Here is a 27,702-nt window from a genome sequence, read left to right as displayed (position 1 = left end):
TCTGACTCACCAGGTCTGTCTCCCTTTGGCTCTAGAGCCCAGGTGTCCTCTTTTAAGCCCCATCTATGGGTGAAATGACCAGTCTTACAGGGCCAGTGTCACCCTGTGAAAACATCAATGGAGTTGCACTCTTGTAACTAAGGGTATGTTGACACTTTGAGCTGAAGCTGATAACATCTTCAGCTGAAGCATCACATAGCTGTGATGTTATCCTTATATGATCCTTCAGCTGGAGATGTGATTATCAGCTTCAGAACCCTCTTGACAAATAAACACATACGCTTTTCTTATTTCATCTTCGAGTTCGACATCCTCCAAAAACTTGTTTGCAACCATTTCCAAAGCATCAGTGGGCCAGGTCTGGAACCAGTCAATGGTGCAGCAGTTTATCAGTGAAGGGAACATTCGTAGTCGATTCCGGAATGCATCTCCAATTGGACTCATTGCTGGAAAGAATGTATATTGTTCTTAAGTCCACCAACAGTTAAGAGGCAGAAAGATTTAGAATAAGACACTGAGTGTTATATACAGACCTAAGACAATATGTAAATTTTTCTTCACTCTTTCAATAAAGAAATTGTACATAGCAAGTGGAGTAGCCTCGATTTTCCTGCCTTCCGTCCTTGCTGCAGCCTGCATTTTCTCAACAACGTCAGCCTTCTCATCCGCTGCAAAGATATTAGGCACATCACCTGTATTTAAAAGCATGTTAACATCCTCCACAAATGACTCGTCTTTTATTTGATTGTCACAGAACAAAAAAGACACATTTTTGTTACTGACGCCAGTCTGCAGCATGATTCGTTTCACATCCTCCTTCCATTCGTTGTTGCCATAGGACTTCGTGATTTCAATCTGAAAAAGCTCAAAAGCATTCATGAAGGTGGCCAGCTTGGTAGCACTTTGTCGCCCACTCCCACCAATTCCCACCAAAAGCAAATGACCATTGTCCTGTTTCAGTACTCTGCATATCCTTGAGATATGCTCGATGGCAAACTTAAACATGACCAACGACATTGGTGCCTTGCTGATATTGTTGTACTCGTCAAGGTAATATTCCATCACAGTTGTCAGTTGCTTTAAGTCTGTGATTTCATCATAAGCTTTTACATCACTGTCTGGTTTAAAGTAGTCTCCAAAGAAGAGGCTGCGGATATTATTATCGGTGATCTTGCCAGTAGGTGACAGATGACTCAGTACCTATGAAAAAGACAAGATTCAACTGATAATTCAAACTCAATTTTTTCTCTAAAGAAATACTCATACATATCCACATAGTAGTAGGTCCTACTGCTGTGGAAATGCTATCTTCCAGCTGTTCCAGTATATTATTTTAGACCAAAAAAACCAAAACAATGTATGCTGAAATGTTGTTTTTCAGATATTCATTCCTCAAAATATGAGCATTCTGCTTTCAATGTCCAGTATATGTCTAAGTTTCCAAAAAGCCTAATAAAATACCCACAGCACGTATGGACCCTTCCAAATAGGCACAAATCAAATAACAGCATGACTAACTACCTCAGCCCCAATCCTGCCAGCTACTCATTCCAGGTGATCTCCTGCTCCTGGAGAGAGCCCCACTGAAGTCAGGAGTCCACCTGCAAAAAGTAATTTGCAGGATGAGATCCCTAACTTGCATATTGAGGGTGCACCAATGGAGAAGGTTCAAATTGTTTTCTAATACTGCTACAGTATATCTGAAATGTTGAATTAGTTTTGTAAATTTGTCATTCCCATCTACCTGTCCAAACTGTTTTCAGTGTATAATCCAGTGTACCTTATCAACGCTCTGCTTGAATTTGTTTGATGTTGTTTCTTTTACCATCTTAAAGAACATCTCCCTGTCATCATTGTCAATTAAGCGGTCGTAGAAAACTCGATAAACTTCATGGATCCAAAGTCTGATCAGCTTATCCCCATCCTGTAAAAGCAGATATAAATGAATAGCTAAACATTTAAAGGGCAGGACGTTTCATAACAAAGTAATCAGATCTCCATTTGAGGCCTGATCCAACTCTCACTAAAGTCAATGGGAGGATTTCAATTGTGAGAGTGCAAGCAAATGGATCAACTGGCTTCCTCAATACATAATGATTGTGTCATATCTTTCCTGCCAATACAGTCTTGGCCTCTGCTCACAAAGCACTTAACTATTGTTACATCAAGGGTGTTTATCTTTGGGGCACTTTATGATGATTTTTCATATTTTAGAATAATACCAGTGGCAATGAACAAAGGACATGTGACTCATGACATGGGTGTTTAGGAGCAATCCTTCCATAGAGCAATAAACAATGGGGGTGAAATCCATGCCCCTCTGAAAGCAGTTTAGTCCTGAGTACATTCTCATCTCAAGGAATAAGGATTAACACACATGTCTCCCACCCCTGTAGTAACATTAATAAAGGTCCCCACTGACACACCCCTCCTGCCTCAATAGGCCTACCCCCTGCATGCCTGCTATATTAAAGCTGGCACAGAGATCCTCACAGGACAGCTGCAGCTGTCTGCCTCAGTTCCTGCACTAGAGGAATTCTCCCCTGGATACATCAAGAGTTTTTATGGCCACTTGTAACAGGGCAGCGACCACATTCTTAGAGAAAAGACAAGGATGATTGGAGAAGCAGCCACAGCTGGGGCCACACCCCAATCAGGCCACAGCTGGCCCTATAAAAGGGCTGTGAGCCAGGAGCTAAGGCAGTCTCTCTCCAGCTGTAGAGAGAGAAGGACCTGGCTGCCTGGGAGAGAAGGGGATCTGAGTAGAGTAGTGCTGGGGAATAGGGCAAAGGAGCTGGGGAGTTCCAGCCTGGCAACTCCCCAGGCTGCAGATCCTGTGCAAGGTCTACAGAGGTGTAGCCTGGGGTTAGGGAAAGGCAGCAGGTCCAAACCCACCCCCGTCAGTGATGAGTGGTCTGCCCATTGAGCGGGAGCTAGGTGGTGACTGGCAGTAGCCACTGAGGCAAGGTGGGGATAGGGGGTTCCGCTGGGAGGGGAGACCCAGAGCAGGGGTACTATAGAGGGCAGAATCCCAAGGAAAGAGGCCCTGGGGCCTGGAAGGGACATGGGGCCAGTGGCAGGTGAGACCCCAGCCTGCCGAGGGTGCTCTGGGCCGTAGAAGAGCTAATTCCCAGGACGACCAGCAGGAGGCGCTGCTGGTGGTGAGTCTCGCTTCACTACACCACTTTATGTCACTCCAGCCCTTTTACCAAGTGTAAAGGGATGAGAATATTCCCTAACGTGCTTAATAGCTTTGTTTGGCTTTTTTATATTACATAGAAACTTCCATCATCAGCTAATAGCAAGATACATTTTTGGGGGCCAAGCCATTCAACCTCTTTGTGCATCAGTTCCCTCATCTGTTAAATGGGGATAATAATCCTTCTTTTCTCTCTTCTTCCTTTGTCTTGTCTATTTAGGTAACAAGTTCAGGGGCAGTGACTGTCTCCTACTATGGATATTACAGGTCCTAACACATCAGGGCCCTGATCTAACAGTTACTGTAATACAAGCAAATAAATAATAACAATATCTGAATATGTTTTTCTTCATCAAGAGGAAGGAGGAAAGTGCACAGCAAAATATTCAGGCCCAATCCTGCTCTCAGTTATATGCATGCAAACCTATTAAAATTACAGTGCATGTTAGTGAAGAGAATTTAGCTTTAATACTTTATTTGTTTAACTATCATTTTATGAACAGTTAAACAGCAGCCTACTTGTAAATGGGTGTGTGGACACAACAGCACTCCTCTAACAACACGGGAGAAATCACGCAGATTAAAGACGTAATGGGATTTTGAAGGAGTTGGAAGAAAATTCTCGACAGCCATTTTATAAATGGCCATTGTAGCTTGGATTATCATCTTGCCAAGCCTTAAAAAATAAATAAATAAAAAGAAGAGAAAGGTGAATTTAATTGTGAGGCATGCAAATAAAAGATCTAAGACAATATGTTCTCTGTAAAATAGTCTCGGGAATCATAACACCATTACCTTGTAAATACAGCTTCAAATCCTTTGCTGAAATGCCAGTCAACAATCGAAGAGAAAATCTTGGTTAAAATGTCATCATCAAAAGCATTGATGGAAGTAATATTCAAGTGTCGTGTGAAACGCCCTGTAATACACAGTGAACGACACAGTCATGTCCAGTACTGCACAATTTTCTTTCCACCATACATCTACCATTTGTCTAGCAGTGACCATCTTATTAGCAATAAAATCAAGCTGCAAAATTTGGATCTGGATCTGGTTCCAGGGTTTTGTTTCAGGAACATTTCTACACCTTAATAAAATGACACTATCACTAGGTGAGACTGATATGAGATAGAAGTATAGTAGTAGCAGCAGGAGTGGCGGGAAGGGCTAGCTTCCCTCGGCACAAACCCAACATCTCTAATGGGCACACACTCAAGGCTGTTAGTCCTCTCACTGTTTACACTGCCATGGCTACAGTCTACTTCTAGTGCATTAGCTCAGTGAGGAGCTAGCGCAAGTATGTCTACCCGAGCTGGGAATCATACCCCCAACTCGAAATGTGGACATACCCTGAGATGAACTAAAATTCTGGTGAAGGCAAGACAATCTGTAGTTTTCACACAAATTAGCAAGTTAAGATAAACCTTAGATTCACCCTAGTTTTCACCTTGACCTGGTAAAATGTGCAAAAGCTACAAACTGCCTTGTCTATACTCGGATTTTACTGTGTTAGTCAGCATTTGTTATCTAACGTGATAAAAACAACCTGTTCCTAAGTATTTGGTATTATTTTCAGGCTTTGTATCTTCTGTTGATTATTAAACCCACCCGGAGGAAACAGACGCAGATTAAACTTGAGTCATCATCAATCGTCACCACCACCATCATCATCATTCTTCCTATACCATCAGGTGAGGCAGAAGTCAAACACCACCAATCATCCCTATCCCGGGCTCATTTTTCCAGCTCCTTTATATTCAGATGTAATAATAAATGTGTGTATGTGGGCTTTATTTGGAATGGTCCAGCTGGTGAATCTGCCCGCTGGCTTACAAGCTGCATACAAACACAGCACTTGCTTACACAAAGATTTAGCTACAGATTAACTGTCCATGTGGACAGTTCATTAATGCACTTTGATCTAGTCCAGTTTCAAAGAGGACTGGATCAAAGCACATTGAGAAACTGTTAAGGCGTATCATCACGGTCCGCATGGACAGTGATCCTGCAGCATGCTAGTGCTGGTTAGACTCATACCCCAGCTTGCCGCAAACTAATTATTCATGTAGACAAGCTCATAGTTTTCTATTTTAATAACATTAGGTAAGCCAGGATTCCCTCTATAACCTAGCCAACTAGACAATGGGTTGTCGTAGTGATGTATTTCTATATTATATTATATTATATTAATTATATTATATTATATTTATTTCCTACCTGTAATATCATTTCTTCCTCCACCAGGAGGGCCCATTGCTGAAACAAGTAAGACATCTATGATATCAAGCCTGGATGTATCCTTCTTGTCATACCAGTAACCATGATCAATCCACTGTCTAAGAAGCTCAATAGGTGGCTGGGCTCCGTACACCTCCTTTGCAGGCATGTTTAGGTCATCTAAAAAGAACGTTCATGTCTTAAGAAATAAATCAAAGCACAGATACCTATTATCTCTCTTAACAAGGAAAAGGTTACCTTTCATTATTATTATTTCTCTTTGATGCAACAACTGAATCTAATGTAAGTATACCACGCAGGGGTAATTTTTTTTAAGTTAAATATATTGGTTTGATTTTGTTTGGCTGATGAGCTGGTTTTTTTGTTTGTTTTGTGTTTACTTAAGATCACAAATTGCAACATAAGGTACCAAACTGAACAGATTTAAAGTAAGGGAGCAAACCATCTTAAAGACAAGCACCACTTCAGTGCAGTGTCATTGGACCACTTTTTACAACGGAGGGTGCTGAAAGCCAAAGGTCTCCAACTTTTTACCTTGCACCCTCTCCCCTGAGCTGGGGCCAGGACCAGACTATGGCTCCGAGAGGTCGGGGAGACGGGGACAGGGGTAAGGGGGCTGAGGCTGGAACCACAGCTGTGGAAGGAAGCAGAGTCCCGGGTGCGGGGCCAGCAGCCAGATCCCTGCATACAGGGCCTGCAGCAGAACCCCAGGCGTGGGTCCTGCAGCCAGGACCCTGGGTGTGGGGCCAAGAGCAGAGCCCTGGACACAGGTCCTGCATCTGGAACCCTGAGTGCAGGACCAGGAGCGGATTCCTGGGCGTGGGGCCAGCAGCAGCGGGACCCTGGGTGCTGGGCCAGCGGCCGGGACCTCATGCAAAACATGGGGGTGCTGTAGCACCCCCCCCACACACCACTAGCTCTCACACCTGTGCTTCAATGTATGTAAATTTTCCAGCAGAGGACAATCCTAATCCTTTCACAGATGCCTTTAAAAAAAAAAAAAGTTGTGGGTAGTGTATAATTACCAGACCAATGAAGCACTTAGTTCTCCTAAGCCTGATTTTACATGAAGAAATAAGAACACACAAGTTGTCTTACCTACAAATATTACAGCTTTTTTCCCCACAGGAGGTCCAAATAGTCCCTTTCTTCTTCTGTCCAGCTTTGACATAATAATATCCTGGGTTTGGTTAGCTGAAGTTCTTGCAGAGAAATTGATGCAGTTAGGGACGTATTTAAGTTTTGGAAGTTGCAGCAGAAAGCTGTTGGTAATCGCGGATTTTCCTGTACCAGTGGGGCCCACAAACAGCAAGGGGATGTTATGTTCCACATATGTTTTTAGAAAAAAGGATTGCCTGGCTGTTTCCATTGTTGGAATTATAAGCTCGGACACCTATTATATGGAAAATTAAAATACGATGTGGAAAACAAATATCTAACATTGTAACCAATACTGAGATTTCAAATCAATTTACTGAAGTGAGTTTATTGCCCAAAAAAGGAGTTTTTAAAAATTACTTCTATATGTAAATAAAGGTTATGACAAGTTTCTTGCAGATACTGTAAATGGTAAGGAGCTGCTTTTGTTCTGTGTTTGTACAGCACCTAGCACAATGGAGCCTAAGTCATGCATGACTAGGGCTCCAAGGCATTGTGACAATTCAAAGCAAAAATGGGAGCACTGGATAATTCCTAATCTGGGGCTCAATTCTGCCCTTCACTGTGCAAAGGGAAGGGGTAAAATGTCACAGGGAGTCTCTTCTCCCCCCACATCAGTGGGGTAGCTATGTGCTGTGTACTTAAAAGTTATTATTAAATGATGAAATAAAGATTCATTCTTCTTCTTTCCACATATGTCGTGTAGATGCTAGCTATACTAATATCTAGCACGTCAATGAGGAATAGCGGTAATGAGGCAATGGTTAACAACATTTTGAACTTCTTAAAGATTTCTACAACCATTAATGAATTTAACCCCACATCACAGCTGTAAGGCAGGTGTTAACAGGGTGGCTCAGCCCTTAAGGGCTAGGGCTAGCCAACCCTGATTATACAATGAGCCACTCTATAAAGAGCAGCAGGAGGCTGCAGTGAAAGAGGGAATGAATATCCAGGATTAGAGACTGCTAGGAGAGTGAGCAGGTTCTAGCAGAGAGTCCTGGAAGTTAGGACTGAGACTCTGACCAGGCAAGGCCTGGGAGTGGCCTGCCAAAGCAGAAAAGATGCCAGGCAGGAAGGCCTGGGAGGAGGAAGAGAAACCTTTGTCTTGTGTGGGCTTTTGGATGGAAAGAGGGGAAAGTGAGGCAGACTGCCTGTGGAATGACCTTAGGCCATGAGGGGGGACATGGGAGGCAGTCAGCCCTGTTACAATTGGGAAGGATAATTAGCCCCACTTTGCAGATGGGCAAACCAAGGCACACAGAGATTATGTTCAAAGCTTGCCATCAAAATGTGGATGCCTCTGTTCTGGGTTGTTGGACACCCTAAGTTGGCCTCCCCATCCTAAGGAAGCTGTGAGTCAATTCATGTAGAAGTGCTGATTAATCAATGTTATATTACACAAGGTCTCAGCCTGAACACCCAAAAACAGGCACCAAAAATCAGAGGCTGCTTCTTGGTTAAGTGACTTGCCCAAGGTCATACAAGGATTCTGTAACAAAGCCAGGAATTGAGCCCAGATCTTTCACCACAAGATCACCCTTATGCTGCATATTTACCTTTTGAACTGAGATTTAAATATAGGTCTGATATCAGAACCAAGGTTTAAGCAAGGGAGAGCCCATACAGCTTAAGACATTCATAGTAAGCAGAAAGAAGTCATATATAAATTAATCTGAGCTACTAAATGTAACTGACTTGTAACTCTGTCATTTCACAACATTGTTTTCATCACTGAGTTCTTTTCCATAATGAAAAAAAAATGTTAACCTTTGCACCAGCAGGGATATTTTGCTCCTCCCTAGTGATGTAATCAGTCCATATGTTCCATTGCCCACTGGCTTGCTTGTGAAAATAGAAGTCATACACACTCCCTGTTAAACAAAACACAGAATATAGGTATCACGGGGTAGCCGTGTTAGTCTGGATCTGTAAAAGCAGCAAAGAATCCTGTGGCACCTTATAGACTAACAGACATTTTGGAGCATGAGCTTTCGTGGGTGAATACCCACTTCGTCGGATGCATGTGTCATGCATCCGACCAAGTGTGTATTCACCCACAAAAGCTCATGCTCCACAACGTCCGTTATTCCATGCATCCAACAAAGTGGGTATTCACCCACGAAAGCTCATGCTCCAAAACGTCTGTTAGTCTATAAGGTGCCACAGGATTCTTTGCTGCATTTACAGAATATAGGAAAATTGACTGAATAGACAGTCAAAATAATGTCATGTCACTTTAGCCTCTAAAGTATTTCTCCCTAGTTCTTTCTAGTACAAGGGCAGAAATGATCAAATTGATTTGTCAGTTCTTCACATGGCCTGTGCGGCAATGAATGCCTCCTAAATAATACTGAATATCCTCCTCTCCCATTGAACCTCACTGTCAGGAAGTTGTTAGCTGCAACAGATTTCACCGTTTAGGTCAATCTGGGGCACATGCTCCTCTTGTTTAGAGCAACAAAAAAGAGCTCCCCACTGTGTATCTTTCAGGCCTGGCTGCAGGATTTCTGCAGCAAAGGAAAAGTGCCAGACACCCCAGTCTGTCCGGCAGTGCTAGACAGGATTTGGCAGGGTTTGTAAAGCAAGACTACGCAATACAAATACAGTTATGTAGAAACACCTTTTTCTGGAAAGATATTGTTTTTGGTGAGCTTCACGCTTTTGGGGCGTGGGTTCTCATCATCCATTCCCATTAGCAAGTTGCGGAAAAACAGATCAAATTTCTTTCTGCTGTCTGCATTGATGGTCCCACCGATTGTCCAAACCAGTGCGAAAAGGAAAAGTCCCTGTAGCCATAAGATGATCTGCTGACTAGACATGGTTTCACCTTCTTCTTCGCCCGATTTCCTTATTTCATCTAAAAAATGCATTCAAATCTTGGTTAAATGATCAAAATCTGCTTTTGTAAAAAAATCATTCTAAGCCAGATCCTCATTGCCTTTAATGGCGCTAAATCAATTTTCACCAGGTGAGACTCTGGCCCTGTTTTGATAGTGCAATATATTGTTTTAAATTAAAAATGAATGAGTGGGAAATATTTAAAGGAGTTCTAAATATTTCATTAGGATGCTAGCAAACAGCATGCTAAACATCTAAGGCCATGCCCACAGGGCCTTACTCAGACCTGTAAAGTACTTTGAGATCCTGAGCTGAGAGGTGCTACACAAGGCACAAAGGACTGTTGTTATTACTAGGTCAGTGAAAAGACCTACGGCATATGATCCACACCTCCATAGCACTTGCTTCATTAAAAATGAAGTCATCTAGCATTAACTTGTCTCTAGTGGCCTGGTTTTTCTATTGTTATGACATATCAGGAAAAAATAAGAGGCTGAAGCATTAAAAGATACTGACCGAGCAGACAGGTATAGAGTTTCATCATACTGTAGGATAGATGGACAGCGGATGTCTGTACTATGATTTTGCAGTGAAGGCGAACAAATTCCAAGCAAGGCTGGACTAGCCACATAAACATGTCATCAATCTGCAGGCAGAACAGGAAACAGTTTTAAAACAGTGTAGGAGTGGCATTATTTTCCTTACTTACCTAGTCCTGTATCAAAGGTTTATTTGACTTAGCTGTTCAATAAAATTGGATCCTTAAGGCACCAATAATTCTGCCTGGGTTGGTGGAGGGGGAGATTGGGGAGTGGCCTTGACAAGGCACTATGGGAGTTGCCACAGAGCCATGGAACCTGCCTGCCAGTGGAAAGAAGCTGCTTTTGTCAGAAGCAAATAAATGGTTTGGAATAGGAAGTGTGTTCTCCTCTTATTAATCCAGACAGCAGAAGGACCTTTCCACCTCTGGGAGCTGTTACTCCACCCAGGCACATGGACTAAATATGGGAAGACCATATTTCACTGAGGTTTACAGGATAATCTGAGAGAGTAAATCCAAGGTCTAGTAAGCATACAGCAGAAGGAACACAGACCAGGGTTCCATCAGACCATTAAAGGCACTGGGGGTAGTGCATAGTCACCTCATCCCATTGTGAAATGCCTTCTAGAGCTCCCCAGTATGCAGGGAGAGTGTGACCACTGCTGTAAGTGAAGCGTCATTGCTTTCCCTCTACGGCAAGCCAGCTCTGCTGATTTATGCAGGGTGCAGGAAGTCATGGTCCAACCTCTCCTATGCCTCTGTCTTGGCCTTTTCCAAGGGTATTGCAGATAGTTTATAAAGGGATAGAGATTGCTTCTTAACCAACAGCAGGCAGCATTCCCTCATTCCTAAGCACTTTTCTGAATGTGGTCCCAACTCCTGTCTGCTCTTCCATTGAACAGTGAAGAAGGGGACTGGCAGATCACAGAAAACTATGGCTTCATCTAGCTCCAGGCCCAACACAAAAAAGTTTGTTTGGCCTTTTAATGCCTGATCCTCCTCCCACTGAACTCAGTGTTTAATGCTTAGATAACCTTCAGAACCTATTCCTGCAAACCCACAGTCTCATTTGTAAGTGCACTACACAAACATGAGCACCACTGATCCATCTGAGTTGTTCTACTCAGTAAGAACTACTCTAGTGAGTAAGGGTTTGCAAAAGCAGACCCTGAATGATAAGAATGTTATTAATATATGCATTTCCCATGCTAGGATCTGACTGCCCCAAACAGGTGACAGTGCATTTTTAATGCACATTTCTCACCCCCCTTCTCCTGGACCTGGCTCACATAATCTCCACCTATCAAGCACTAGGACTCTGTTAGTGAAGTCTCACACATCACTAAACCCCATGTAATATTGGATATAACTTTCAAAAGTGGAAGGGAGCCCAGGGATTAGAGACTGCTAGGAGAGTGAGCAGGTTCTAGCAGAGAGTCCTGGAAGTTAGGACTGAGACTCTGACCAGGCAGGGCCTGGGAGTGGCCTGCCAAAGCAAAAAAGATGACAGGCAGGAAGGAGGAAGAGAAACCTTTGCCTGTAGGCTTTTGGATAGAAAGATGGGAAAGTGGGGAAAGTGAGGCAGACTGCCTGTGGAGCCCCTTGAGATTCACAGTATGTCTTCATTGAGATCAGAGGTGTGACTGCAGCACATGTAGACGTACACGAACTAGCTTTGTTCTGTTGCAGCGAAACCATGGCAGTACAAGTGGCAACACAGAAGGTACAAGCTCATCAGGGATCTTAGGCATGCTTGGCAAGCTAGCCTGTGCTGCCTCCCATGCTAGCACAGTTTCACTGGTATAGTTATTCAAGCTAGCTAGAGTAAAGCTAGTGTGGTTATGTCTACATGTGCTGCAATGTGATTGCAATGTAGACATACCCTTTGTGTCCTGATTCACTGAGGTGCTTTGAAAACATTACTCAATGTGCCTACCTGGAAGCCCATAGGACATACTAGGACACAGTGGGCAGATTACCTTTAAAGTAAAAGTTATAAGGGTGACACATAAAAAAAGGCTCGCACCAGTTCTTTGTGCTCCTGTTGCAGATTTGAGGGCAGCGTGTCCACGTAGGAATCCTTCAGAGGCTTCCAACCTAACTGATTAGGATCCATATAGATCATACCACACCTGAAAAAATAAGTAGTCATGGTGCAGTAAGGTATCTGAAATGCATCAGGTACATTGTGTGAGGTAGTTCAGACTTTAGGTGGGTTACTGTTACCTGCTAACAGTTGCTGGAGATGCCTCCTCCAAGTCAGCTGGCTCGAAGATTAAACTCATTTTGGAACTCATCTGAATTATTTCCCCACTCATTAAACACAGCTGGAAAGCAAACATAGCGTAAACATGGTTTAATCATATCATAGCTGAACATTCACTTATAGCAATGCTTGTCATAAAACCACTGAACAGCCATCCCATTTAGTATTCATTCATTCATGTTCCCATAGTATGTGATATTTCTAGAATTCTGTCTTAGAGAGCTCTCTATTTGTTATTGCCAAGTCTTGCAGACTTGGGAGAAAAAGAGAAAATGAAGCATTAGCCAGCTCTTTATATATTCCACAATAAAAAGGAATCCTTTTTCTTTTAGCAGTTAAAGATCATTATAATTCATGTATTTCAATTTACTTAAAAGAGTTAGATCACTAGCTGCAATAACCAAACAACTGCAATTAATTATGTGCGTTCACATGCTAAAGTAACAGGCAAAAATGATGGCTACCTTCTTATTATCATCTAGCACAGTGTTCATGTTCTCTATCCAAACTGCATCCACTGGTCCATCAAATATAATCCACTTCCTGTCTGCTGTGGTTGAAGATGCCTGTTGTCTGAAGGTGTTTGCAAGGACTCCATCTGTCCACTCATGGCTCACGGGGTCAAAACACCCATACAGCTGTCCCATTGTAATAGCTTTGGGATTAATAATTCTGTACTCAACAGCAAACTCATCCATGGAATTTGCTAGGTAGGAATTAAAAATAGATTATATTGATTAGCTAGCTAGAAGGCAAAAGTTCTTTACAAATATTTTTAATTAATGAAGTTTAGAAGTGGAACATTCCTGATAGAATCCCAGTGTAGCCACTCAATAGACCTTACATGTGGAAGCTACCCAGCAGCAAGTAATGACCTCCTTTACTTACACATAGAGTTTATTGCTGCACAAGGCCCGTGTTGTGTGCAAAAGCAAAAGGTAAAAAATGAGGAACAGGACAGAAGCACAATGGAAACTGATGATGCATTAATGAGACAGCTTCACAAAATCTCTCCCAGGAAATAGATCTGTTGAGCAAAGAGGTGCCATTTTTGCAGTCATTTTCCAGAGAAGTACCATATATTAAGAGATTTGTTTGATGCGACTATTGCTGCTAGTTTTGCATGACTACTGTGCACAAATATACTGCTTAACAAAATGTGTAACTGACTTTTTTGCATATTTGTGTGATCAGTTTAAAAGAACAATATTTCTGACTGAGTTTTTCCAATCTTATTCCTGCATATCCAAATTCTCTTCTATTCTGCAACCCGTTAACAGCAGAATTAGCAACCTGAACTTATATTTGTACAGCAAATTCATTGGTCATAGAATTAATTTTTTATGAGAAGTCTTCAGTAGGCTTTTTAGTTTTACCTGTGTACAAATCACCAAGGGCTGCGGCTAGCACTTTGTATGCACAGGTCTTTCCAGCCAAAGCATCTCCAACAATCATGTATCCATGGCGCACCAGCATCATTTCATAAATCTGTATTAGTGACATGAGTTTTATACTTAAATATATTAAAGAACTGAATGTAATGTGTGTGAAACTAGTCTCTTTTGCACTCCTACATTGTGTGAAAGAGCAGATCAGCCAATCTAGACACAAACACTGACATTCCTGTCCTTAAGAAGCCTAAGGCCAAACTCAGAGGGGAGTCTAAGACAGCATAATTACACTTCCTGCCTCCTAAGAGTGTAAATTACTCCAACCCAGGCCTTGTTTTCATTAGAAATTTGCACTGGTTTAACTTAAGTTTGTTTTTAAACTGATTTAAACTAGTGCAAACCCCGGTAGACATTCTTATTTTAGTTTAAGAGGGCCTTTTTTGACTTTAGCTTAATCCAATTGCTATCTGACCCAAGCTACACCAAAATAAGTCTGGTTTAAACCAGAACAAAAAAGTGTCCACCCAACTGTTTGTACCTGTTTAACTAACTTGATTTCAAATCAGCAAAAGCAACTAATAAAAGGGTGAAAGTTAAAGCAGTGGGAGTAATAAAAGCACAACACATGAGTGGTGGTAATAACAGTACCGAGATCTCAAAACACTTCACAAAGACAGTCAGTATCATGATTGCCATTTTACAGATGGGGAAACTGAGGTATAGAGCAATGAACTGACTTGCTCAAGGTCATCCAGCAGACCAGTAACAGAGCCAGGAACATAGGTCTTATGAGTCTTAGTCCAGTGCTCTCAATGCTAAGACACATTGGTTCCTCTAGTAAGACTGAACTTCATTTGCAGGCTCCAGTCATATGACCTGAGTTATGGGTGCAAATATGAGTACCCTTGCCACATGGAAGGGGGCAATATCTACTGACCAACTCGTACTTACTGTTATAGAGGGTGGAGTTTTTTTCTGGCATATCAATGTCTGTACATTTTGTGGTTTTCACTTTGTATAGGTAAGCTTTCTGTAATGCTCTGCTAGCTACTAATTTAGGCCCTGATTCAGCCAGGTACTTTAATGGTTTATACATAAATTATCTTTTTTCAGATGTGATGAATATTTTCTTTAAATACCTGAATAATTTTTCCAATAAACCAAGGAACTGGTTGAAGATTCATTTTTGTAATATTGTCAGTCAGTGCCTGCACAAACAGCTCATAGGCTGGTTTAGGAAGAACCACCCCAGGAAACAGATCAGATATGATACCCTGTTAATGAAAACACACAGGATACTATTAAAAGCAGACTAACAAAAACAAAGGCAGAACTTCTGAGTGTTAATACATAGAAAATGGTAGGAAACTGGACTTTAAGAGGGAATGTATTCAGCTGGACTGAGTCCTAATTTACAGACACTAATTGCGCCCACATTTTTGGACCTGCAAAATTAACTGCAGGTGCAGACCTCAGTAGCTGTGCCTTTAATTGACTCACTTGTTTGAACCCACAATCAGATAGAGCTGAAGGCACTCTGTTTTGCACTCACAAATGAATGAATGTCACAAATGATACAGGCATGAATTGCTCCTGCAAAACAAACGTAAAACTGCTGAAAATCTGCCTTTAAATGTACTGGGGGAGGGGAGAGATTAAATGACTAATGGGGAGATCTGTGTTCTTTTACTTCACAGCAGTGACTTTTTTCAAAAGTCCAGATCTTAGGTTTTTATAATTAATGCAGATGGCTTTGAAGCTTGATACATTGATTATCCTCCTTCTATGGAAGCGTAACATTAGCAATAACAACATGGTTTTCACTCTGACTTTCAAAGAAAATATTTTCTATTGCTTGCAATTTAACTTTCCCCCACCTCCTTCACAGGCTGGCCTACACTTAAAAGTTAGGTCAATGTAGCTACATTGGTCAGCAGTGTGAAAAATCCACAACCCCGAGTGCCACAGCCATGCTGACTTAACCGTGAGCATAGATGCAACTATATTGATGGAAGAATGCTTCCATTGACATAGCTACTGTACCTAAGGAAGGCGGTGTTCCTACAGTGGGGAAAAAACCCTTCCGTTGGTGTAGACTGCGTCTACACTACAGGGTTATGCTGACATAGCTACAGAAACTTAGAAATGCCTATATAGTCTCCATAGTGTAGACACATCCTTATATACAAAATTAGCAAAGAATGATTTTCATAGGCATGAGTTAATAGAGTTACAAGAGATCATGTCAATGGCATGCAACATATCATAAGGTAACTCAAAAGGTAACTCCTATCATTGCTATAAGTTCATTTTTCAAAACAATACTAAGAGCCAAATTATGCCCACAATTAGACTGGTGCAACCCCACTGACTTCAGTAGTAATGATCAAAGAATTTGGACAAAACTGTTTTAAATTAAACAATGGTCTGTTTTCTTAGTTTATCGTGGCAGTTCCATCTATCTGTCTTTCTAGGTTCTTATAACTTAGTATTTTAATGCAACTACCTGTTATCTTACCTGAAAGAGAGGAACATCTTGTGCTAAGAATTTAGCTAAGTTAACATCCAGCAGAGCTTGAAGTAACAATACACTTTCATCTTCTTCTGGGTACTTTAGTTTTAAGTTTCCTGCTGCTGTCAGGACAGATTTAACAGCACGCATTCCATAGTCATAGTGATGCTGAGAGGATAACTGCTCAGAGCAAAGACGGTACGTGGCAACAATTTTCTGGGCAAGACTGTGGATGTTAAAATATGGTGTGTGAAATGCAAATAAAATGCCAAATATATCAGATATTTGCATATTTAAAGCCCAGATCTTTGAAGTAAATGGAGTGATGTCAGTTTACACCTGAGGACATGCCCCAAAATGTATAGAACTCTAAATGACAGATTTCTCCATTGTTTTGGGTTTTGTAAAACAGTAACAGCTCAAATGCTGTTTCCCTGTTCACGTGCCTCAAACATATATAAAACTTCATTCACACAGAGTGACAATTCACCTCTGTGCCAAGTTCCAGAAGAAGGTTTACACACTACTTATGGAGGCTTAAGTAAGCCTTAAGTAAAGTGTAACCTTGTGCTTCCCTCCACCTAGGGGTACATTTCACCTATGGTAGCCAAGGTACATATCAAAGGTTTGTTGTGTGCTTTTGTTGTTTTACAAACTTGAATCAATTAATATCATGCAGGTCTTTTGAGATGGATTATCAGGAAAACCCATTAAGGTGTTCATTTTCAAAGCAATGCATATGGATTTAATCACGTGATTTTAACTGAACAGAACAGTTGCCTGGATAAATATTTACACAACACTTGGAAAATTTAGTCCAAATTATCAGTAGAAACAACACCACACACACACATACTCCCCACCCTCCGCCCCACACACAGAGTGGTTAGCCTCCTGAGGAATTTCAGAGCCAGCTGTAAGTGGAAAATTGAATATGACTCACCTTCTAGAATCAAGAAATCCCATTGAATAAAGTGAAATTTCACCAATCAAAGCATAATCTGGAACCATCATGGCAACTGTTCGGAACAGTGCCTATGGGAGAAAAAATTAATATCTAAAAGAACGCAGACCCAAGAATAGAGAATAAAGCAATAACTTGAATTAGTTTTATAGGTGTAGTGTTCCTCTGTAAATGCACAGACTTTTGTCATTTGCCTTCCATGCATATGACTTTAGGAATCCAACTGAGGTCAGGGAGAGTCTGTTATTATCGTTATTCTTGATTATTTGCATTATGGTATTGCCAAGAGGCTTTAACCAAGACCAGATCTCCATTTTGCTAGGCACCATATAGACACAGCAAGAGACATTCACTACTCTGAAAATTTCATGATCTAAATAGATAAGACAGAGGAAGTATTATTACCCCATTTTACATATGGGCAAACTGACACATGGAGGAGAGATTGTATGCGGTGTGTTGTAGCTGTGCCATGAGCAGGACCGGTGTAATCACTAGGTGAACTAGGCGGCCGCCTAGGATGCCAAAATTTGGGGGTGCCGAAAAGTGATGTCCAACATTTTTTTTTTTTACACAACAGTGGAGTCACATCTTATGTGGGGGTTAGGTTCTAAGGCAGGGGTCGGCAACCTTTCAGAAGTGCTGTGCCAAGTCTCCATTTATTCACTCTAATTTAAGGTTTCACGTGCCAGTAATATATTTTAACGTTTTTAGATGGTCTCTTTCTCCAAGTCTATAATATATAACTAAATTATTGTTGTATGTAAAGTAAATAAGGTTTTTAAAATGTTTAAGAAGCTTCATTTAAAATTACATTAAAATGCAGAGCCCCCCAGACCGGTGGCCAGCACTCAGGCAGTGTGGGGGCCACTGAAAATCAGCACGCGTGTTGCCTTAGGCACACGTGCCATAGGTTGCCTACCCCTGTTCTAAGGTCAGCGCGTAAGAGGAAAATCGCATATAGTGAAAAGTACCATAAAGTACAGTACACACAGTATACACAATATACGCGGTATACACTAGAACAGTGGTCCTCAACCTACAGTTTGGCACGCGAGCCGATTTTTTTTTTTAATGGCAGGCTGTGGGTCCCAGCTGCCACTGAGCCTGTTGCCGGCCTGGGGTTCCATTCACTCAGCCTGCAGCGAGCTGAGTGGGGCCAGCAGTGGGCTGAGCAGGCCGGTGGCCAGGACCCCGGCTGGCAGGAGCCGGCGGACGGAACTCCCCCCCAGACCAGCAGCAGGCTCAGCCCACTGCCAGTCTGGTGTTCCGTCCATTGGCTCCTGCCAGCCAGGATCCCAGCCGCCAGCCCTGCTCAGCCCACTGCCAGCCAGGGTCCCAGCCGGTGGCTCCGCTCAGCCTCCTGCCGGCCTGGGTGAACAGTCTGGGGTTCCGTTCACCTAGGTCGGCAGGAGGCTGAGCAGAGCCAGCGGCTGGGACCCCGACTGGCAGCAGGCTGATGTCCCAGCTGCCACCCTGCTCAGCCCACTTCAGGTCTGTCTGAGCAGCTGCCAGCCCCTTGCCAGTCGGGGTCTCAGCTGTCAGCCCCGCTCAGCTTCCAGCCAGCCTGGGTTAATGGAACCCTAGACAGTCAGCAGGCTGAGTGGGCCCGGTGGTCTGGGGTTCCATCCACTGGATCCTGGCAGCTGGGATCCCAGCCACTGGCCCTGCTCAGCCTGCTGCTGGCCCCTCTCAGCCAGCTGCCGGATGAATGAATGGAACCCCAGACCGGCAACAGGCTCAGAGGCGGCTGGGACCCACAGCCTGCCATTAAAAAAAAAAATTGGCTCGTGTGCCACCTTCGGCATGCGTGGCATAGGTTGAGGACTCCTGTTCTAGTGTAGATCGTGTATACTGTCTATACTGTACTTTATGGTAATTTTCACTATATGCGATTTTCCTCTTATGCGCTGACCTTAGACCCTAACCCCCACGTAAAATGTGACTCCACTGTATTCATTTTTGAAAGTTTATAATAAGCAATGCTCCGGAGGGAGTGGAGGGAGGGGGCGCAAGGTGGAAGTTTCACCTAGCGCGCAAAATATCCTTGCAGTGGCCCTGGTATTATATTACTTAACCAGGGTCACACAGGGAATCTATGGCAAAGCTGGGAATTGAACTCAGATTTCCTGAGTCCCAGTCCAGTGCCTACAACTATTTTCCTTACTGATACAAGAACATTTGTTATACTTTGAGGCTGAGATTTGCAAAGCTGTTTAGGGGATTTTAATTATAATTAATTTTAATGAGAATTGGGCATCCAAATCCCTCGGGTAGTCTGAAGACTGCAACCTGAATTGTCACTGTACTCCACAATAGAAAGTTTTAAGCAGGCAGTTTATCTGTGACAGGTGGAATCTGACTCTCAGTGGATTTTCCAGTTTTAACTAAATATATCAAATATTAAATAACCTACACGTAAAATGAATGTAACAACTTTTTTATTCCCAAAACCCAAGTCAAAAGCTCTGCATTTCTCCTGTAACAGCTGCCATCATTTGCACCTATAACAGACCAAGAAACTACATTTCTTGTGCTGTTTATGGTTTTAGGTTTCAGAGTGGTAGCCGTGTTAGTCTGTATTAGCAAAAACAACGAGGAGTCCTTGTGGCACTTTAGAGACTAACAAATTTATTTGGTCATAAGCTTTAGTGAGATGCCTGTGACCATAGGCCGTGGGTATAATTGCTCAGGCGCTGCTGTTCACCTGCCGCCAGACACCTGGACTGCGGTGGCCCCATCCCTTCCCTGAGGCCCCACTGTCTGCTCCTGCTGCCTGCTTGCCTGCCTGCCATGTCTCCTCTACTCCATCCCCACTCCAAAGGTCCCTGCTGCTTGCTGTGTCCCTCCTCCTCGGGGATGGGGGAGTGAGGAGGGATGCAGAGAGCCAGCAGCAAGTGGGGGAGTGAGGAGGGTTGGCCGGGTGCTGGGACTGGTGGCTGAGCCTTCAGGGGCGGGAGGGTCTGGAGCTCGGGGGGCTGGCCCAGCACTGGCAGTGGGGGCCAGTGGATTGGCCAGGAGAGGACCTTCAGGGTTTGGACAGCCAGCAGCTCAGCTGGGGGGTTGTTGGAGGGATGGTGGCTCATCCTGGTGCTGGGGCTTGCCTGGCACCTAGGGGGAGCCAGTGGCTTGGAGCAGCACTGGCCAGGGTAGGGGGCGGCAACTTGGCTGAGGAGACCATCGGGGGGGGGGGCAGTGGCTCAACCCGGTTTGGCTGGGACGGGCTAGCTGGGGCTCCTTGGGTCACGAGGGGGGCCCCCAGGGTTTCTCCTGTTATGGGGGGAGGGGCTTGGGGCTCCAGCATGCAGAAGGGGCAGGGCCAGTGGGCTAGCCTCCCCAAAATGGGGGTTCACCCACCGCCCATGTCTGTAACACATATTGCAACATGCAGTATCTTTGGGGGACTATATTGTATTGCGATTATCAATGTTTTATCTATCATTGTGGGCAGGGGACTGTGTGCAACTCCAAGGAGGGAAAATTACAAGGGGATGATTACTATAGTCCTTGGTTTAAGGCGGTCCCAGAGCAGAGGGAAGGAACTGAGAAAGAACTTGGGATATAAAAGGCTGGGTCTTTCTTTTGATTCAGCAAACAGACAGGACCATTGATCCTAGGGGTCCCCCAACACTTGCTGTAGTGTTGGAATGTTTTTGGCTTAGCAGGGCCCCATAGGACTTGTTTGGAGTGTTTTGCAAGCACATAGAACCTTTTATTGTTTTTATATGTTTCCTCTGTATGCACTTTATCCCGAACAATGCACTCTGCTGAGAAAGAGCTGCATGGTGACATGTTACTGCTGGCATACACTGTTCATAGCTCTTGGAGAGAAAGCAAAGCACAGGTGCTGGCCTTTAGACAGACTAGCTTGCTGGGGATATCACAGTGAATTCTAGGGAGCTACAACCTAAAAGAGAGAAGGGAGTAGCACACAGGGACCTACCCAGAGAGAGGGGAAGGCCAGAGGCCTTAAACCTCAGAGGCATTCCTGAAGTGGACCATGGATGGGGGTTAAAAGTGTGGTTTTCATCACACATTACAAGAGAAGCACAGACCTCCAAACTCTGGTCTTGGCTGATAAAAGCAAAAGGAAATTACCTTCAATTTAAACACAAATGCATTGATTTGTAATGTGTAAGTGCACAGATGTGAGACCAAATTCTGCACTGACCTACACCCTGTGCAATTCTATTGATTTCAACAGGATTACTGGGATAATAAATCAGCATAGAATAAGGCCCACATTATTTTAATGATTAAGGATCTTAAACAATGTTATTTATTGAAATCAATTGGATTCCATGTGGGCGTACCTGTACAGTGGATTCACTTAACGTTTTTTCCATTTTGATATATTCTAGCAGTTTCAGAGAGATTCTCTTTACAGAAGAGCAGACAGAAACTGTCAAAACAGCAACAACGCCCCTGGTTTGCCCAAGAATAGCATACTAGTGAGTACACTGGTGAGTCTCTAAAGCCTGATCCTGCAAATGCGGATTAATGTGAGCATTCCTTACTCATATCAGTACTCCCATTGACTACCACAAGACTACTCATAAAAGTAGGGATTCAGAGGACGAGACCTGACTCTAGGCTTACTTACACCAGTGTAATTCAGGAGTAACTCAATGGACGTCAATAGTGTTGACTAGTGTAAAACTGATGTAAGTGAGGTCAGATTCAGGCCTATTGTTTATTCATTTTGTGCAACATTAAACACATTATTAAAGCTTAACCACCGATGAACCAGAATGAGAACACCTAAATGGAATTATGCCTTTATATTTCACAGTTGCTTTTGCACTATCCATACTATATTGGAATCAAAACTGTAAATTGTGTTTCATTCCTACTAGAAATCAGAACTCCAGAATTACCTTTAGATTATCAGGAAGTTCTGCCCGTCCAGCATATCCAGGATTCATAGTGATGAAGACAGCGCAGGTTGGATTAAGAGAGATCTCTGTGCCTTCAAAGAGGAATGTTTTCAGATTTCGCACAATAGCCTGCTGTATACTGAGTATCTGTTGTGCAACTACAGACAACACTTCAACCTAATAATAAAGAAACAAATTAGAAAACATCCAATATATGGAACCAACATAAAAGCAGCATTTCTGGCCTAAATAGGTTTTAAAAAAAAAATATGTAGCTTAATGGCTTTATGTTGAAGTCCTAGAGATGGAAATTGCCCTGAAGTACCAGAATAAAAGAATTTTAGAAAATTAAAAGGCTGGCTTTCAACTTCGCTGGGGTACAGGCTAAGAAAATCTAATGTAATGGAACAATGAATGTGATAGAATAGACTATAAAGAATACACAAAATACTATAATATACAGAACAGACAGATTATGGATGGGATTTTCAAAAGTATTTATCATTGGCCTAATTTTGCTTCCAGTGAAGTCAGTGGTGAAAGTCACAGGAGGAGAGTTATCCCAAAGGTGAGTGCATTTAAAAATCCCATGTATTGGAAGAAGAGAAAGTACAGAGAAACTGTGTGTCAATAGCTCTTAAAACTAAAAATGTAGGACCCAGATTTTCACAGCTAATAATACCAAGTCTTATCCAGTATCAGTAGATGTAAAAGTGCTTTAGAGGTAGGTGAGTATGATTATCCCCATTTTACAGATGCAGAAACTGAGACACAGAGATGTGAAGTGACTTTCCCAAGGTCACCCAACAGGCTAGTGGCAGAGTCAGGATTTGAACCCACTCCAGAGTTTCAATGCTCTATCTACCCAGACCACACTGCCCCTGTCAAAATGTGTGCATGCACTATGGCAGCTGTATATGCATGTAATTATGAAAACCTGGGCCTAGGTTGCAAGCTGTGCTAAAAGCAGGAACTTAATGGTACTACATATTCATGTCTACTTTTAAAGCTATTCTTTACATTTTTTAACTATATTTTTGTTGTTTTAAATACTTTGGTTAAAAAGTTACCTCAATTCTGTTGAACTCATCAAAGCAGGCCCAAGCTCCAGATTGTGCCAGTCCCTTAAAGAATTTACCCATGGCTTTGTAATCAAGACCATCAGAGCAATTAAAGACAACACACTATATTAAAAAAAAACAAAACCCCACAACAGCATTCAGTATAAAAATTTATTATAAAAATGTTGGCATCTATAAACAGAAGGGGATTATTATTGCCATGGTAACTGGTAAATTAGAAGACTATATATATCTAAATATCTAGCTAATGGATCTAGTCATGATATTAATATTAATATGTTGGTAGTGAAGTACCTGATAAGTATTTACTCACTACAAGGATTCAGATTAGTTTTATGTGACATAACACACTACTGTATATTGGATGTGTGGAGACATCTCAAAGATTTTGCAAGCCTGAGAAATTCAAAACAATACTCGTTTATCACTTGGCTTAGGTGAAAATGTATATTAACAAATTAAAGATCACAATTCAGCATTTTTCTAAGCTGCTTGTCAAAAAAGAAAATCTCTGGGAAAGGAATACTTCCTAAATGGCAAATCCTGCTTCCTTCTTCTGGATGTGTAAGTGTCCAAACACAACTGAAATATCATGTTTCTACCACATAGTTGAGACCCATACAAAGAGAACCTGCCTCCACACTGAGTCATTGACTAAGCTCTGCGAAAGCTTCCTATACACGGGAACATGGAAAGGGGATTTTAGGTGGGCCAAGATGCAGCATGGCAGTCAGCAGTGGGCCAGGCCTATTAATTGCTCCGGTACCCTGAAGGAGCAGCTGCAGTTTAGGTACATACTGGCTACCGCAGACTGGAGCTGAGGATTCCATTATTCATCCCCATACCTATTGGAAACATTTCATGGAATGCACACAGCCTGTTCAGTCAGGCTGTGTGCTTTTTGCCAGGATTTTGTCCTAATTATAAGCGTTCCATTAGCAATCTCCATAAGTGGATAATAGGTGAAGGGCACCAACACATTCGTGAGAAAGAACTCCAGAGAAGACCTGCATCTCCAAACATAAAACAACGAGATGCAACAATGCACTGCAACCTTTCATTAATTTTGTTACCTGCTTAGCCAGAGCTTTTGCTAGATCTTTCGTTGTTTCGGTTTTGCCAGTCCCTGCAGGTCCTTCTGGAGCACCACCAAGATTTAGTTTCAAAGCCCCCATTAATGTTCTATATAATGAAAAATAAATAACATATGAATCATAGGCCAGCCCCTCAGCAGCTGTAAGTTAGCACAGACCCATAGGCACAGCAATGATTTACACTTGCTAAGGGATCTGGCCCCTGCATTGTTATCAGGAATTCATTTTTTTAATTGGTTGGCCATCTCCACCCACCAAACTGGCATATCCTCAGCATGGACTCCTGGAGTTAGAAGCCATTTCAAACATCCAAAATAAAGGCTCAAATCCAAACATGGTGAAAGTAGGTGCAATATCATTTACTTCATGGTCTGACCTTGGTTTACTATGTGTGTTTGTACCTGAGCACATGCATTCAGCGCCTGTGTCCTCATGTGCGGGACTCAAGTGTCATGAACAGGTCAGGACAGTTGTAAGCATAAGCCCAAGGCAGAACAGTTAGTAGGTGCTAAACCTTTTGATAGGTAGGCTGGAACTGTATCCATTCAGAGCCACAATGTCAACTGCAGCAGTTAGAAAACTGGAGTAGGCTTGATGGGAACCTTGACAAAGAAAATTAATCTCGGAAGTGCTTAAAGAGGATGGAGATTGTTCCTAAAAACCTGAGAATCATCTATCTTCCTTCTATGGGGAATAGCTTGGCAGTGTTCATACTAATATGTCGCTGCCCCTTAAAGAGTAGGTCCATCAAGCACCTTATCTTAGAAGTTCTGGGTCCATGAAGGCCCCCTGAAGTCTTTTCTACACTAGGAAAACAACATGTTGTGAACTGTGTTCTTTAAAATGTTGCTAAGCATGGTTTGTCCTGCTCTATAGTTGCAATTAAATAGAGTTCGGCACCCAGTCAATAGTGGGTAATTTCCCTCATGTCAGCAGGGCCCATAAGTGACACATGCAGCCATATTTATAGCTACTACATCAGCTCTGCCGCAAGACCCACAGACTTCAAGGCAAGAAGGGACCATCATCGACCTAGCTCTGGCCTCTCAGAGAGGTGGATTAACTACATTGATGGAAAAACCCCTTCCAACACTATAGAAAATGTCCACACTGTGGCACTACAGTGGAACATAAAAAAAACAGGGAAAGGAGGAAAGAAAATTAATGATTGAGACTCTTTTCATTAGCAACTGTTACAATATTCATTAAATAAAAGTCAGCAGGAAAGTGAATGCTACAGTCATAGAAAATATGAATTTTACCTATAGCATCTATCAGTCAGTGGAGTTATAACCAGACGTAGAGAATTGCCAAGGTACTCATAGCCATATTTGGCTTCTGTCGTAATCATTCGCACCATTACATCTCCTTTTTCCCAGTAATATCTCAACTGAGAAATCCACTGGAAATCATTCTGATCTGTGATTTTGTCCTCAACCAATTTTGCAACCACATCACGAGCTGCAGGAACAGAAACAGCTCATAAAATACCTAATAAACAGTAAGCTAACATTTACAGCTGTAGCTCAGCTTTCATTTTTCAAAAGGAAACTTCATCCATTTTGCTTAATGAACCATCTTTATTCAATTGGGCAAAATTCTAGACCCCAGTGCCCAGCATGAGTAGCCAGGCCAGGTGCTGGGGAGCTGTGCAGGGGTGGAGGAGTACAATCACTCTACAAAGGCCATTTAAGACCAGTGGCTGAACAAACCTATATAGGACACTTGCATCCCCCCAAATCCAGGAAATATGCAAGGATCTGTGCAGTGACAGGTCTCTTTCACCCCCCCCCCAGTTCACCCATGCCCTGCTGCCCCCTGTAAATGAGAATGCTTGCTCACAGCAGGGCTCTGTACCACACAGGAGTCGTACACCTGCTCCACAGCTCCTTATTCTCCAGCCCCCATTTTTTGCACAACAGAATACCACTGTGGCCTTCTATAGCCACAAAGGAGGAGGCTAGATTTGCCCCTGGATAGAAAACTCTTCCTTTGTTGGCATGTTAACCACAAATTCAAAAAGAGCCAACTATATCTGAAAATAAAGGCTCTTGCAAACTCCACTCAATCTGCACTTGGAACTCCTACTGGCATCACATATTATTACATATATACAATCATTAGGTTTCCTTACATTTCTGGGTCTCTGCTAGCAACTATACTGCTGAAAAGCAACATAGTATGTCACATAGTCTACTTGCAGGAGTGCGGTCAAAGGGTCATAAGAAAGGAGCCTGATGGGGACACCAAGCAGAGAACCCCGGACAGCACCCACTGCTCCTTGAAGGCGTCAAGGGAGCCAGTGGAACGCCACCCAGAGGAACTCTGCCCGGATGCGTGAACGGACAGAGGATCGGAAACAAGCCCCACAGTCACAGGAGTCTCCATTGGCCAACCTCCTCTCCCTGGTTGCGTAGATGGCTATTATAGCCAGGGCAAGGAGGAGGTTGACCAGGACGTCCCATGACTTTGTGGGGCCACGGATAGGGAGTGCATAGAGAAGGAGGTGAGGGGAAAAGTGCAGCCAGAAACGCAACAGTATATTGGTGAGGAGTCGGTATAGGGGCTGCAACCTGGCTCACTCTAAGTAAACGTGCGCCAGGGTCTCCCTCATGCGGCAGAAGGGACAGGTATCTGGGGCAGGGGTAAACCGCGCCAAATACACGCCCATGCTTGCGGCCCCATGAAGGAGCTGCCAACTGATATCCCCGGCGGGCCTCGGGACCAGGGTAGAGTATAGGCTGGCCCACCGGGGCTCCTCACCCTCCAGAGCTGGCAGGAGGTCCCGCCAACTTTGTGTCGGGGAGGGACACGAGGGTGAGAAAGTGAAGGGTGTGGAGCATGAGCATGTAGAGATGTGTCCTTGGTGTGGTTTGGAAGCGGACCGGCTGCAGATCGTGCAGCAGGCTTGCGGAGAAGGGGTGGGGGGGCCGATTGGGTCCACAGGGCAGGAGCCCGATGAAAAGGTCCGGAGGGCCCGGGGTGGAGGGTGGGCAGGGCATGCCCTCTCGCAGGACCCGGTCGAGGTAGGCCCGAACAGTGGGCGGAAAAGCGGCCTTCACCTCTAGCTTTGCCTAGGGTTAGCAATCAGAAGCACAGTATTTTTTAATGACAGAATCCTATAAAGGTACAATTGGAAGGGACATTGAGAGGTCATCTAGTCCAGCCCCTTGCATTAAGGCAGGACTAAATAAACCTAGACCATCCCTGACAAGTATCTGTCTAATCTGTTTTTAAAAACCTCCAATGATGGGGATTCCACAACCTCCTTTGGAAGCCTATTCCACTGCTTAATTATGCATAAAGTTTGAAATTTTTTCCTAAGATCTAACCTAAATTTCCCTTGCTGTGTATTACTGATTACTTCCTGTCCTACCTTCAGTGGATATGGAGAAAAATTGATCACCATCCTCTTTATAACAGCCCTTAACATATTAGAAGACTCTTATGAGGTCCCTCAGTCTTCTTTTCCCAAGACTAAAGATACCCAGTTTTTTAACTTTCCCTTATAGGTCAGGTTTTCTAAATCTCATCATTTT

General features: G+C 43.1%; 1 protein-coding gene across 1 annotated transcript in view; it reads right to left on the bottom strand.

Annotated features, from left to right (window-relative positions):
* DNAH3 (dynein axonemal heavy chain 3) overlaps positions 1-27,702 on the bottom strand; it is a 101,747-nt gene that overhangs the window by 22,838 nt on the left and 51,207 nt on the right. Inside the window, exons 28-48 of the mRNA XM_050968905.1 lie at positions 25,426-25,624; positions 24,143-24,251; positions 23,058-23,171; positions 21,988-22,164; positions 17,090-17,181; positions 16,153-16,372; positions 14,774-14,908; positions 13,620-13,731; positions 12,708-12,949; positions 12,204-12,304; positions 12,004-12,109; positions 9,953-10,082; positions 9,219-9,455; positions 8,366-8,469; positions 6,536-6,830; positions 5,417-5,596; positions 3,995-4,118; positions 3,719-3,875; positions 1,781-1,924; positions 534-1,200; positions 281-446 (exon numbers count right to left, since the gene is read on the bottom strand). Coding sequence (XP_050824862.1) covers positions 281-446; positions 534-1,200; positions 1,781-1,924; positions 3,719-3,875; positions 3,995-4,118; positions 5,417-5,596; positions 6,536-6,830; positions 8,366-8,469; positions 9,219-9,455; positions 9,953-10,082; positions 12,004-12,109; positions 12,204-12,304; positions 12,708-12,949; positions 13,620-13,731; positions 14,774-14,908; positions 16,153-16,372; positions 17,090-17,181; positions 21,988-22,164; positions 23,058-23,171; positions 24,143-24,251; positions 25,426-25,624 — 3,811 coding nt within the window. The remainder of the gene's footprint in view (positions 1-280; positions 447-533; positions 1,201-1,780; positions 1,925-3,718; positions 3,876-3,994; positions 4,119-5,416; positions 5,597-6,535; positions 6,831-8,365; positions 8,470-9,218; positions 9,456-9,952; positions 10,083-12,003; positions 12,110-12,203; positions 12,305-12,707; positions 12,950-13,619; positions 13,732-14,773; positions 14,909-16,152; positions 16,373-17,089; positions 17,182-21,987; positions 22,165-23,057; positions 23,172-24,142; positions 24,252-25,425; positions 25,625-27,702) is intronic.

This window comes from Gopherus flavomarginatus, chromosome 9 (genome assembly GCF_025201925.1).
Source record: "Gopherus flavomarginatus isolate rGopFla2 chromosome 9, rGopFla2.mat.asm, whole genome shotgun sequence".
NCBI classification, from domain to species: Eukaryota; Metazoa; Chordata; order Testudines; family Testudinidae; genus Gopherus; species Gopherus flavomarginatus.
The sequence above is the reverse complement of the archived record's forward strand: the minus strand, read 5'-3'. Positions and strand labels throughout refer to the sequence as shown.